The 14,462-nt window shown below is 35.3% G+C and overlaps 4 protein-coding genes across 12 annotated transcripts in view; 2 read left to right on the top strand and 2 right to left on the bottom strand.

The window, feature by feature from the left end:
- LOC107267463 (transmembrane emp24 domain-containing protein 5) overlaps positions 1-2,230 on the bottom strand; it is a 7,528-nt gene extending 5,298 nt beyond the window's left edge. The window contains exons 1-2 of one of the 4 annotated variants that reach the window (XM_015739233.1): positions 2,151-2,230; positions 1,894-2,039 (exon numbers count right to left, since the gene is read on the bottom strand). In XM_015739233.1, the coding sequence (XP_015594719.1) occupies positions 1,894-2,039; positions 2,151-2,157 (153 nt within the window). In that variant the 5' untranslated portion in view covers positions 2,158-2,230. Of the gene's footprint in view, positions 1-1,893 lie in introns of all 4 variants that reach the window. The other 3 variants (XM_025084823.1, XM_025084824.1, XM_015739232.2) reach the window with 3 other exon arrangements.
- A 368-nt stretch (positions 2,231-2,598) lies between these two features.
- On the top strand, positions 2,599-7,044 carry LOC107267471 (regulator of nonsense transcripts 2). The gene has a single exon (XM_015739244.2). It carries the CDS (start codon positions 2,982-2,984, stop codon positions 6,420-6,422), a length of 3,441 nt encoding a protein of 1,146 aa, XP_015594730.1. The 5' UTR covers positions 2,599-2,981; the 3' UTR covers positions 6,423-7,044.
- A 2,275-nt stretch (positions 7,045-9,319) lies between these two features.
- Positions 9,320-11,180, bottom strand: LOC107267472 (methylosome subunit pICln). Of its 6 annotated transcripts, none has more exons than XM_015739247.2 (7): positions 11,043-11,180; positions 10,670-10,808; positions 10,403-10,526; positions 10,198-10,346; positions 9,950-10,123; positions 9,786-9,878; positions 9,320-9,708 (listed from the first exon to the last, which is right to left on the bottom strand). In XM_015739247.2, exons 3-7 carry the CDS (start codon positions 10,519-10,521, stop codon positions 9,605-9,607), a joined length of 639 nt encoding a protein of 212 aa, XP_015594733.1. In that variant the 5' UTR covers positions 10,522-10,526; positions 10,670-10,808; positions 11,043-11,180; the 3' UTR covers positions 9,320-9,604. The 6 variants fall into 6 exon arrangements, with proteins under 6 accessions (XP_015594733.1, XP_024940588.1, XP_015594732.1 ...); XM_025084820.1 differs by having other exon boundaries at positions 10,690-10,808; XM_015739246.2 differs by lacking the exon at positions 11,043-11,180 and adding an exon at positions 10,891-11,030.
- Positions 11,103-12,311, top strand: LOC107267474 (adrenodoxin-like protein, mitochondrial). Its single transcript, XM_015739250.2, has 4 exons — positions 11,103-11,450; positions 11,560-11,611; positions 11,802-12,049; positions 12,105-12,311. The coding sequence occupies exons 1-4, from the start codon at positions 11,342-11,344 to the stop codon at positions 12,206-12,208; spliced, it is 513 nt and encodes a 170-aa protein (XP_015594736.1). The 5' UTR covers positions 11,103-11,341; the 3' UTR covers positions 12,209-12,311.
- The last annotated feature ends 2,151 nt before the right edge of the window (positions 12,312-14,462 follow it).

Here is a 14,462-nt window from a genome sequence, read left to right as displayed (position 1 = left end):
GGGGGTACAAGCAAACCGTCCCGCTTGAGCATAATTTGTAAAAATATCTGTAACTATCCTCCTCTTTTAGGTAGAATCACTTTCAGCACTTAGTCGGGACGTTACTCTGACCATTTGGATCCATGTGCTACTCTCGTTAAAGATGCCATCATAACTCTATAAAAATTGTGCACAACTGACTACTGTTTGAATAATAATCTTTCTTGTTTCTCCGAGATAGTACGTAGTTTGTGGATAGGGCAACGTCAATTTGTAATCACGAATTCCCTGGAGGAAGATTGTTCATCAGCACGACGATATAATTATTCCTATCCCGCTAGTCCGAGACTACCTTTATACACGACTCCATCCTAACTCACAATCAGTTCCGTATAGAAAAGGGTAAAGATCAAGATCTATTATCGGTTAGAAACAAAACTTCATATTTTAAATTCCACACTGTCACGAAACTCTTCTGTTGCATTGTAATCTCTGCATGTAGCTCATGTTTATTGATTCTTCTCAATGTACATACAACACTCTACTGATCAGATATATTTTCTAACATCCAGCATGCCTTAAGCTGGGCTCCTTCTAATAATATTGTATTACGTAATAGGACAACGTATTGCTGTTCATATTTTATTAATAAAACTCACGTTTATTGTTCTGTCATTGACTGTTCCGTCAAACTCATTTCCTATATTCATTCGCCGAGACTTACGGCTCGAACCTGCAGCCTTGTATGCGCGATCTGCAGAACCGCAAACACCTGTATACAGGGTGTTTCTTAAGTCCCTGACAGGAGACATGCCGTTAGATCCGGCGTGAAAAAGTAAAAATATTCGCGTCAACAATATTCAAAATGTTTAATTAGTTTATTAGTTATTACGGATTAAAGTAAGCCAATCATAAGCGCGTGAGAACTAGTAACTCCTCCTCAGTCTCCTCCTATTGGGGAAAGCCAATAATTTAATTCCCCACAAAAACAGTGACCGATGGATACGTAAACAAATATAGTAATGTAAATAAACAAAAGAGTAACGGAAATAAACAAAAGAATAATGCAAAATCTTTTTTGTGGGGAAATAAATGATTGGTTATCCTCAATGGGAGGAGACTGAAGAGGAGTTACCAGTTCTCACGCGCTTATGATTGGCTTACGTTAATCCGTAATAATTAATAAACTAATTAAAAATTTGGAATATTGTTGACGCCAATATTTTTATTTTTTCACGCCGGATCTAACGGTATGTCTCCTGTCCCGGGCTTAAGAAACACCCTGTATAATACCAATCTGCCAATGTAATCTGCATATAAATGAGTATAGCTATCAAAATATAGTATAAACAATTTATGTATACAAGTATAATTTGTATGCTATAAATATAACAAGAGTGCTCCAACTATAAATCTATTAATAGTATTGTAATATCATTTGCATATGCTAATAAAACATGTGGACTTGGAAGATCCAATTGACTTAACTGCCTGTTCTTTTGTGTGACGTTTAAAAGATATATTTCCTGCTACCATGTGTTTATAATAAATTTGCAGTGAAGTCTATGATACTAAAAATTGAAAGTAATATATGTATAAGTAACTATGAGCAGTGACATTTATGATTGCTACATATACAGTATCGATATTCATATTTATATTTTAAAAAAATATTTGTTATTTATTTGTTGTTCTAATTATTTTACAATTGCAGATCAGTTACTTGCTGTGAGCAACTCATCAAGAATACTCGGTCGGTAATCCTAAGCAGTAACATATGGTTTAAAATACTAGTTTTTCTAGTACTTTAGCACGAAATTTTCTAGTAACTTTTTCATTCTAGGCTTTCAACTTTTTTAGGAATAAATAGACGATTTACTTTCAATTCATCTGATCTGTGAGCAAGTCCCTTACCTGAAAGCTAACGTAGAAAGTTGCACCAGGGTTCACATACTGGAAGTAACAATCCTCTTTGCCAGGATCAATATGGACCTTGTAGTCCATCGCAACAGCCGGCAAATTTTCATACCAGGGTCGCGTTGTCTCTGAACTTGTAAGTCCTATGCAAAGAACCACCAGGACGATCACAGGGACACAAACATGTACCGTTACACCCATTGCACTCTTATGAACATTACTGACACTACTGACAAGTTCGTCGTTTTACCTACTTGCCATGTTTCATAGAGGTCAGGTTTGTCGGATCGTGGTTCCAGTTGTGTACTAAAGCTGAAACCATGATGACCTCATATTGATTGAACTTGATTCAATATAATTCCGCCAGAGGTTATTATCATGGTGGAAGCAGGTAGGTGTCGCGGTCATGGAGACTAGCAGAGATGAATAGGGAGATGCACAACGCTACGATTTTCGGCAGAGATGAGTGGGGAGATGCACAACGCTCCGGTTTTAGGCGATACCAAAAGCATGGCGCTAAATCGTAGCGGCGAGTCCGGGAGTAGGATTTCGTGATCATCGCCTCTGTCGATGTTGCGGGTTTCGCGAGGTACGCGAAATCTGTAACATCGACAGAGGCGATGATCACGAAATCCTACTCCCGGACTCTCCGCTACGATTTAGCGCCATGCTTTTGGTATCGCCTAAAACCGGAGCGTTGTGCATCTCCCCACTCATCTCTGCCGAAAATCGTAGCGTTGTGCATCTCCCTATTCATCTCTGCTAGTCTCCATGACCGCGACACCTACCTGCTTCCACCATGATAATAACCTCTGGCGGAATTATATTGAATCAAGTTCAATCAAGTTCTTTCAAAAGAACGAATACAGAAGTAATTTTTATGCTCGGTGAAGAGTTTGTTTCATGAATTACAATATTGGACATATAAATTTAATGACATTAAATTTGAAGAAATATTTTATGAATATCGAAAGTCTTATGTCAAGATTTCTGCATAAGATTGAGACCTGAATACAAACGAAAGACGTCTAACCTTCAAGTGAATAAAACAAACAACCATTTAAAATCACAGAAATTCAAGTATAATGTCTGAAATAGGGAACAATACTCAGCAAGAGGTTCCTGAACCTCAGGAACCATCTGAAGAGGATAAGCAATTCCTGTTGGACTATGTCAAAGAAACGGAACAGAGACTTGCTGCTAAGGAAGCTATACGAACAGCAAATTTGAATGTAAGCCGACCACCTGATTCCTATTTCAGCAAACTAGATTCTAGTCTCAAGAAAAATACAACTTTTGTGAAGAAGCTGAAAAACTTTAATGCTGCACAACTCGATGCTTTCCTTAAAGACATGGCTAACTTAAATCTGACAAAGTATGTTAGTGAGGTAGCTATTGCTCTTGTGGATGCAAAATTAAAAATGACTGATGTCACTCCTGCTATTAAAGCCTGTAGTTTTCTTCATCAGACCTATGCTGAGTTCTCAACACATTTTTTTGAGAACTGGCAAAGAATACTCTCATTCAAGGTGGGTGAAAAAATTGTTAATCCCAGTAAGCTTAGAGTGGATCTACGTTTCTATGCTGAACTAGTTAATGCTGGAATATTTACCCACAAACAAGGACTTTCTCTTTTGGGTTCTGTACTCACTGTTCTTATTAATATGGATAAAGAAGAACACAACAATGCAAGCATAATTTTAAGCTTTTGTCGTCACTGTGGAGAAGACTATGCTGGCCTGGTTCCTAAGAGGGTTCGAGAGCTCTCAGAAAAGCTCAATGTAACAATTCCAAAGAGTAAACTGCTATCACCAGATAAACAACAGAATGTTAAAATGTTACTTAGAGATTATTATAACTCCTTATGCAAACATCTTCTTAAGGAACATAAGGAACTTCAGGCATTTGAGAAACAGAATCGTAAAATTTTACAAACACGAGGTGAACTCAGTGCGGAGCGTAAAGAAAAGTTAGAAGCACTTCAAGCATCTTACGAACGTCTATTATCTGGTGTACAGAGTTTCTCTGATACTTTGGACGAACCTGTGCCAGAACTGCCCATTGATGCACAAGTAAAAGCTGAGACAGAAGATAATCTAAAAATGATTAGTGAAGGAGAGGAAAATAGTATTCTCGAGGATATGTGGGGAGATGAAGAGACAAGAAGGTTTTACGAGGTTTTACCAGACCTCACAGTGTTCCTCCCTGGTTCATACATGAAGGAGGTACCTAAGAGCGATGCCCCAATAACTGAAGAAGCTCTAGATGAGGAGATAACGTTTGATGAGTTGGAAGAAATAGATAAAGTTGATGAGCCAGAACCAGAGCCAGAAGAACCTCAAGTGGCGAACATCAGCAACAAAATACTTCTAGATGCGTTCCTGACTAATCTTCCTAACTGTGTAAATCGTGAAATGATAGATAACGCAGCTGTAGAATTTTTGATGAACTTGAATACAAAACACAACAAAAAGAAGCTGATTAAAGCACTGTTTGGCGTCTCGAGGATCCGTCTTGATCTTTTACCATTTTACTCTAGACTAGCAGCTATCCTATATACAGTAATGCCTGATGTCGCCAACGAACTATGTTTAATGTTGAAACATGACTTCAAGTATCACGTACGTAAGAAGGATCAAATCAACATAGAGTCAAAGGTCAAGGTTGTCCGATATATTGGTGAGCTTGTTAAATTCAAACTTTATTCGAAGATAGAAGCATTATACTGTTTAAAAGTTCTACTACACGACTTCACACATCATCATGTAGAGATGGCATGCAATCTCTTAGAGACCTGCGGAAGGTTTCTTTTCTGTTCCCCAGATTCTCATCAGCGAACAAAGGTTTATTTGGAGCAGATGATGAGAAAGAAAGCTGTAACTGCCCTAGATTCTAGATATGTTACAATTATCGAAAATGCTTACTACTTTGTAAATCCACCGGAGTCTACTGGTGGTATATCCAAGAAGGAACGACCTCCTTTGCATGAGTTCATCAGGAAGTTACTTTACCAAGATCTCTCGAAAACGAATACGGACAAAGTCCTGAAGTGGATGAGGAAGTTGGACTGGGAAGATGAGAATATTTCAGCTTATGCTATCAAGTGTCTAACCGCTGCATACAATGTCAAATATCTAAACATCAGATGTGTAGGTAGTTTACTGGCTGGACTGGTCGCTCACTACGAAACAGTCGGTCCCCATGTGGTTGACGGTGTCCTTGAAGACATTAGATTGTGTATGGAGATTAATTTACCCAAATATAATCAACGCAGGATAGCTATGGTTAAATATCTCGGTGAACTTTACAATTATCGAATGGTAGAAAGTGGTGATATTTTCAGGACTCTGTATCTCCTTATTACCTTTGGGGTGAGCATGGATCACTCGGTACCTAGTCTTCTAGATCCACCTGACCATCTCTTCCGAATTAGGCTGGTATGTACCCTACTTGAAACTTGTGGACAATACTTCAGTGGAGGATCTAGCAAGAAGAAGTTAGACTACTTTTTAATCTTCTTCCAAAATTACTACTGGTTTAAGTTCACTGATCCTATCTGGACCCCGGAGAATCCTTTCCCTGTAGGAATTGACTATATGTACAAAGATACGCTGACTATGCTCAGACCTAAGATGCAACTTTTCCAAAGTTACAAAGAAGCGCAGTGTGCTGTGGATGAATTGCGGAACACTTTGTACCCGAATCTAGGTCTCTCTACGAAGGATGATACTGGAGAGCGTAACGACGGAGAATCTGAAATGGGTGTGATACAGGAAGCTGAAGAAGACGTTGCTCTTACTTCAGGAAATGGAAGTGGAGATGCTAAAGGAATGGCTGAACTTCATTTCGAAGAGTCCGAAGACTACTCAGAGGCTCAATCCGAAGAAGAGTGGCCAGTAGATGGCGACCGAGATGAAAATCATGGAACCCAAGAAAACACCCAGGGTGATCAGAGTCTATCCGAAGGGTGCAACGAAGGTGTTATAATGGATGCGTCTGAGTTGGATGCCGCTTTACCAGCTGGACCTCGAAGAGTCAATTGTCCTGAAGATGACGACTTTCTATCAGCCTTGGACAAAATGGTCTCCGACAATATTCAAGACAGGATGAGAGACTCCGTGAAACCTCAGCAAGTCGACATCTCTGTACCACTTCATGTTAAGAGTACAAAAAAGACATACGAACAACTTCAGGAAGGTCCTTCTGACACCACTACTATGGATTTTGTCCTGATGCTCAGGAAAGGGAACAAGCAACAGTATAAGAACCTAGCTGTTCCTGTCTCTTCCGAGCTTGCTTTGAATCTGAGGAACCGTGAACAAGAACAGAAGGAAGAAAAGGAACGTGTTAAGAGATTGACTTTGAATATTACTGAGAGACAGGAAGAGGAGGATTACCAAGAAACGATTAATCAGGGCACCAGACCAGTCACCGTTAATTTAAATCGCGAACGGAGACAGAAATATAATCATCCTAAAGGCGCGCCCGATGCTGATCTTATATTTGGGCCTAAGAAGATACGATGAAACGCTGTAAATCTGATCTTCTGAAGGATGAAGAAATCATTCATAAAGTTTACACGACCTTGAACTTCTACTTCCTTTTTAAAAAGTCCAACTGTTCTTCATAGTGTATTTCTGTTATTCAGATTCAATATCGCATTAGAGGAGCCACGTCCAAAATTTGTGTAAAATAGGAGACGTTATATTTGAACACTGGACTATCTTGCGATGTGTTGCGACATGAACCAATGCGATCATATAAGTCTGTATCAAATGCTGATTTTGTATTAAAATGATAGAAGATTCAATGGAACGTTGTGAATCTACTCGTGGAAAATGATTTATCTACAATAAAAAGGAAAAGATCGTGCAACTTTGAATTAACCTTCCTGAAGAAAGGCACGAGAAAGTAGCACCAGTTTTTTTATTTACTGGATAAAGTACTTTTGTAGAAATTTTTCTTAAAACTTTTCCTTTCATTTTAGGTAGATATATATACACATTTCTCGTTAAGCTATATAGCTTAAAGATGAAATCGCGCGTAAGGTGAAACAACGCGATATTTCCGTACAATTAATATATTTTTTCTGAAATGATGTTGATTGACGTGTATGAAAAGATAATAAATCATTGTTCTTTCAAAATATAGGAAACGTAAATAATTAATTAATATAAGAATCTACTAGAAGTATAATTCCTTGAAATATTTCAATAATCATCTCCAGAAAGTTCAACGATTTATGTTATATATTTATTAGATGTAAATCTTATGCAAGCTATTAGTTTCTACCGACTGAGATACGTAACAAGTTAAATTTATTATTATTATGTGAATTTAATATTATCTTCTCATAATAAATATTAATGTAACGTGGTACATATTTTAATGGGAGTTAATAGAGCATCTAACTTACATCTAATAATCATGTTACATAAAACAATAAGAGTTTTCTTAATATCAGATAGCCATCCTCTTTAAAAGAGTGATAAACAATGAAAATACTACAAGGGAACAAGATGTAAATGTAAAGTTGGATTATATCAGAATTTGATGTTAATTGGCGTAAATGAGTACCTATGCAGCAACATTTGTATAATAAATTTAAAAATGTGTCCATATCATAAGATTAGAGCAATGTTGATAATCTAAGAAGATTGATAACTTTTTATTATTTAAAAAAGAACGCCTTTAAGGAAACAGGCGATGCACATATGTATATCGGTTAAATATAAGTGTATCACCAGCTGACGTATGGTTAACACGTGTGAATGACACATGGTCGGTTCGCGTTCGATTTCCGTTGACTACGATTTTTTAAAAATTGATTATGAATGACAAATAAATTTATTTTAAACAAAAATCTATTGATTAAATTACTTCAAATTGTAATATCAATCTTTAATACTTTAACGATATAATTTTACGTGTAGAACATTTTTCGTGCTAGTGAAACGTTTCTTTAAAAAGGAAAGATATATTCCCTTTTCAAGAGTTGTACAGCACATGTTTTGGCACATCCCCCTCTACACTACCTATCTTTTCTGACGTGGGTTCTGCTACCGTATGTTGTTTGTTGGCGGATTGTGTTAGAAACAAAAATTGTTGCACTTGCTGAACGACATCCAAAATGGAATTTAATGGCTACAAAAACAAAGGTGGAAGCCGCTTAAAAAGAAAGGATTACCTAATACAATGGAAAAAAAGACTATTGCTGGTAAAACAAAACTCGATCAATTATATAAATGCTTAACGGTCATGCGTGAAAATTTCAAAATGATTTACTGTCTAGCTTGCGAGATACACGAAATGAAAGTAGCCAAAATTGCACTATAAAGATATACTTCGCCTGTTAAAATAGTTGTTTATTTTCCGAGATAATTCAGCTTCTAGGTAGTAAAACTGGATACAATTTCTAAGAGACTCTTCTTTTACATGGAACATTACTAAAATTATTTATAAATTAAAAATCTTTAAATTTTTTCTCTTTTTTTCCTGCATTATTTGAACAATATGTAATATCCAAATTTATCAAATGATAGATTTCTGTGTTTCCGCTTGTTTCAAAGATAAGAAATTAGATACGAAATATTTCTGTCACGAACGACATACAGGATATTCACCGAAATAGGAATACTATTATGATTATGCTACTCCAACTTCTTTAATGGAAAACGCAGGAGAAAAATGTAAAATACGTTTTCTTGTTTCTGACATTACAAATTTGTGTACATCTGCACACGTAAAATAGCTGAACAGCAGTCTGCAACCAAACAGGATGCAACTACTAAACTACGTACAATAGATCAGTCGACCATGAGGGAGCAAAAACAGTGTTCACTGAAGAACAAAACATGAATACAACAACGCATCCCTACACGGTACAATACAGTCTAACTGCATAAGGAAAGTTTGTTCCTTTTGTTTTTCTGTGCATGGAAGAGCCAACAAACAAATTCGACCTCAAGATATTATAGCGTTAGCAAATCAAGCAAAGAATTTAGAAATATTGTTGATTTTTAGTAAAAATAAAAATTCATGCTCTTAATAAACCATGAATTTTAGGCCTATAAGTAATGAAAAAACATGTATGACAATGTTTGTCGTAGGATGCCTCTTTAAATTCGCTATTCCATCGATAGATGCCTGGTAGATAAATAAAATTTTCTTTCTAATTTATAGATATTAAACTTTTAATACAAAATGTCCATAATCAAAGTTTTGAGACTGATCTTTACGCAAATGCACTCACTAGTATTTCTTTTAAATGATGATAGAAGTAGTAAAGATGACTGTATTCAGTTAAAAATTGCACTAAGACAATAAATACATTTGATTGATCAATAGATCGCAACTCTTGCAATAGTTGTTAAATTAGACCAATCATTATACTTTTGGACTATAAGCAAGGGAATTATTGGAATATATTCATGTTACATTTATTTTTACTGAAGAAGTTATTATTACCATGTACAAAAAGAAGATAAATAAAAGGGTCTCATTTTTCTCATTCATGCCTCTGAGCCGTGACGGTATTGTGGTTCAAAGAAGGGATTACGTACCGTTATAACATTGTAAATGGTCGTAGATTACGTACGTATTCAAATACACAAAACTCACAATTAGATTTTCAAATAATCGAAACTAAATGTATGTGTACTAGCTGGATAATGTGGAGATTACGTCAATTGTCTCGGGGAATTTTCGCTTAAGGATCCTCTTCGGCATCTTCGAATTGTCCTGCTTCTACGTCCATATTTTCTTCTGATTCAGTGCCATTGTGACTTGGTGCAATTTCCAAAGAATCAAAGGCTTCAAAATTTTATACATTTAGCGATTTTGTTAACTAAAATTGGATACTGTTTTTTTGTTTGACAGTATTAATGTACCTGAAGGTAGTAAATATGGTGGATCTCCTGCACCCACTTCATAGTAATCGAATTCATCCTCTTCGGCATCTTCGTAAATGTCCTCATCTTCAGCTGATCAAAATATAGCTTTTCATTGTCAACTCTAATTCTCTATTTCTGTATAAATTGTAGCAAATTCAAACCTCCGGAGAAGCTGTCTTGTGGATCAGGATGTAGAGCCTGACACTGGTTCATAGCTTGAAACATAGCATCCAAATTATTTGTGTTATCGGGCGCAAATCTCATTTCTGTTATTGAAGCTGAAGAATTAGAGTCCTCGGAATCATGCTCAGAGCTGTTATCCAGTGAAGATGCACCTAAAAAATAAATTTAAACTTATGGCAATCCTGAAAAGATACTTGGTAATGTTTAAAAAAGACAGTATTCTAACTTCCTGGTAGGTCCACCTTCGAATCAACCATCACATAAAGACAATGGCGAGGATGAGCTTGTTCATCTCTAGAAATAGCATGTAATGATATGCTTGGATATTCCAAAGAGAATCCTTCCTGTGTTTCACTATCCATCCATGATAGTACACTAAGAAATAAAGTTACAATGTAATGTCGTTTGAGTATATAGATCAGAAAATATACCTGTCCGTTATATACAATGTACCCTTCCCAAGTTTCTTATCATTAATAAAAACAGTGGTATCTGGTTCCTCATGGCGAATACCTTCCTGCGGTGCTGAGAAATTACTTAAAACGACCATGATTCCTGTGTGATGTATAAAAAAATTAATGATTAGTACCATATGCTAATATGAAGTATAAATAATGTACATAACGTAAGTAGTACAGAAAACCATCCAAATATTTTGTCATTTAAGAATGATCAATACTAAAGAATATTATATGAACCTTAAGTTTGTTTTTAGCACCTTCGGGAAACTACAATTGTTCCTGATTGCCTCAGGATTGGATTCTTTTTGGGATTCCCGGCGTATCTTTTTTTTGTGTTCTGAGGTTGTTTTACGGTACTCCAAAGATCATCTCTTTTCTGTTGAAAGAGAGATTCGCAATTTTGAAAGGAATAAAGTAAAAATGTAAGTTTTTGAGTAATTTTTAGGAATTTAAGGTACGTCAATTGGAAATCGTTTAAACTGTCCTCGAAGTGCCTCGGAGCCAAGTAAGTATATATATATATTTTTACGCCAATCACTTATTAGAAATGTTAAGAAAGACGCTTGTCGGCTTATGTATTTGTGGTTCTAATACTTTCCTGCAACTTTACCGTATGAAAGTTCCGTTCGGGAGGAGAGTTACCGACGGACAATTCTAGTACACAACGTCGTCTTTTTTTTGTCAACTTTATTCAATGGAGATGTGATTCAGTGATCATTCCTTGTACGTATATCGTACACAATTAACTAATCTGAAGCTATAGAAACAGAAGATAGTATCGTCCAAGTTTCATAACAAACTACCGTTACGCGAAGAATAAAACTACAAGGGAAAAAACGAAAGGCAGAAAGTTTATATACTCATGAATTGGCCCTAACCTCAAAAATAAAAATTTTAACAGAATTTAGTATGATTTCTGTTTTACGACACGTATTATTTACCAGCATCAAAAGAAGAAAAAGTGTGGTTTCTGAGGCTCTGATAGTACTTCCTATTTCTCATATTCACACAAGTAATTGTAAGTTGAAATATTTTGCACACGCAGAGAATGTACACGCGGGAATTACATAGTTTTTTTTTAATATTCCTAAATTGTATTCAAATAACTGTTAAAATATTTTTTGTAGGGCTAAAACACGGAGAGTATGAATTTCAAGATCCTAAATCTGAAGATGAAGTGTAGGTAAATTATTAATGTTTTTAATAAACTCTCTGGATTTGTGACTTTATGAGGGATCATCTCATATACCATGTTTTATCATAATTGTCCCTATGTACTTAAAGATGAACATAGTTATCTCTAAATAGTATCATCTATGATTTTCTGGTACTTATTGTCACTAACACTGTATATTTCTATCTTCTTTAGGGTGAATATTACTTATATAGACAAGAATGGACAAAGAATACCAGTTCGAGGTAAGGTAGGGGATAATGTCCTCTACCTTGCACATAGATTCAATATTGAAATGGAAGGAGCTTGCGAAGCATCTTTAGCATGCACAACATGCCATGTTTATGTATCTCATGACTATTTGGATAAGTTAAAACCAGCTGAAGAGAAGGAAGAGGATTTATTAGATCTAGCACCATTTTTGCGTGAAAACTCACGATTAGGTATGTAAAAGGAAAGCTTTGCACTTGCATATATCATGTACTGATTTTTTTTCAGGATGTCAAATCATTTTGACTAAGGATCTAGATGGTATCGAACTAGAGTTACCAAAGGCAACTAGAAATTTTTATGTAGACGGTCACACCCCAGCACCACATTGATATTCACCTACAAAGTTACCCATCTGTCCTGTAAATATTACAACATACAAGATCGTTACATTAAATATTTCACTGCTTTAAAACAATAAATAGTTCCTATTTACATCAGAATGTTCATTCTGGTAGGCAGCCCTGAGACCTCCTACAGTTAAGTTATAGCATGACATACAATATATTTATTTTTTCTTCTCATCTCTACATAATGAGATTCTTAAACATATTTTCGTTTATTTTTTTTTATTTAATTACAATGATACAAGATTTAAACATTTATGATATAATGATTTCGAATTCTCTTTCTTCAATCTTACTTGATTATTCACTTTTTTTCTTTCTTTTCTTTCCACACAAGTTTTATCCATTGCGTTTCGAGTAAAAGCCAAGGAGCAATCAGGTTCGTCAGTACTATCCAAGAGCAAGATTGCCAATATTCCACTCGCACTGCTTTCGTTACGGCTTAAAAAACATTTATACGCCGTAAATACGAAGGCAAAATTCGCGAAGGAATTTCTACCTCCCCTTTTTTATTTTTATTTTTATGGTAATAAGTGATGAGATGCCAATGCATTAAACGTTTTTCACAATTATCCCTTACGTACATACATTATATGTGTGTGTGTATAAATATGTCAAAGGGATACTTTGGGGACGATTTCATTTACGAAGCCGCTTATTTGAGGACAAGTGGCTGTTTTGAGGACTGACCTCAAAGATTTTCCAGCGTAATGACTGTTTTGAGGACCATAAAGCGGACTCTCACACAAAGTTTGATTATATTTTTTTAATGTAAGACATCCAGTATTTGTTAGGTTAGATTAGATAAGAATTCCAATGCTGTGACATCCCAAGTTAGTCGTTTTTTTTTAAAAAAAAACATTAGCTTGCTATTCTGAACGCTCTTTGATCTTTCGTGTCCTCAAAGTATCCCTTTGACATATTTATTGTTTGTTATTAAACTTGTCTAGGGGCAGTTTCTAGAACATAGGTCACTCACAACGGCACGCCAATGTTTTTTTTCTAAAAAAAAAAATACCTTGGAACATGTGGTATTATAGTTCTAACCTAATCTAATATAACGAAACTATTTCTTAGCCCATTACAACTCCGAGTGTCTAGCAAAAAATTTGTTGGAAACTTCGGTGTGAGTACCGCTTTAAGGTCCTTAAAGTATCCGTTACGTATCAAAATTTTTTCAGATCCGTTCTAAAAAGCACCAAGTGTCTTAAAAACTGCCAATACTTAAGACATAAAGTCCTGAAAAGTACCCTTTGACATGTATATGTATACACATACATATATATGCGATTCTACGTAGGATCTATACATAACATACATATCCACATATGCATATATCCATATATATATGATATATTTACCCCATTTACACATAACTTTAGTTTATATACTTTTAATTTATACATTTACATTTATTTGTTGGTTTTTGTCATTATCATTATCATCTTTCCACTCCTTCCTCCCACTCTCATTTATCTACCTCTCTTTGAACCCCTCTCTTTTACACACTGTTAATTAATTAATTTATTCGTTATTCGCCTTATCCACTAAAATATTTATAGTTTTATCTTCGCTCTTTTTCTGTTTTCACTCGTTACTCATTCGATATAATTATAGACACATTTTTTAAATATTTTCTTTTTCACTCTCTTTTTCATCGTTTCACTCAATCTATTTATTTTAATTCATAAACCCACGTCATACATACATACGCATACGGATGCATTACGCACTCTAGTCTCAATTCATACGTGCATACCAAGCAAGCAATGTAATATAACTAAACTTATAACAATTTAAGATATCGTAATTATATACACTCTATATAACGTAACTGTTAAGACGATTGTTATTATTTTGGAGAAATATTCGACAAGCTATATATATATTACCATACCAAATTATGTTTGCTAGGTATGCACACGCAATTTAGCTTAATGTCGTACGAGCGCATCAGTAATAAGAGTTTCAAATAGAACATTATCACATCTCGTAAAATTTCTGTTACACGTGTGGTAACGGGTCTACACGTTACGACGTCCGTTGTATACATACGCGCGCACATACACACGTAATTGCATGTTTCCAGATTTTTTTTTTTTTTTAATAAAATCGATGCTTTGGCTGCCGTAAGATTTTAAACTTCTGATACCTGCCAGATGATTAGATGTGCGTATTTCTAGTTTTGGTTAATGGCCTAATCACGAATAAATATAATTGTATATTGCCGTACGGCAGG

This window comes from Cephus cinctus, unplaced genomic scaffold (assembly GCF_000341935.2).
Source record: "Cephus cinctus unplaced genomic scaffold, Ccin1 Ccin1_scaffold0404, whole genome shotgun sequence".
Taxonomy (NCBI): Eukaryota; Metazoa; Arthropoda; class Insecta; order Hymenoptera; family Cephidae; genus Cephus; species Cephus cinctus.
Note: the sequence above shows the minus strand (reverse complement) of the source record. Positions and strands in the feature narration are given on the sequence as shown.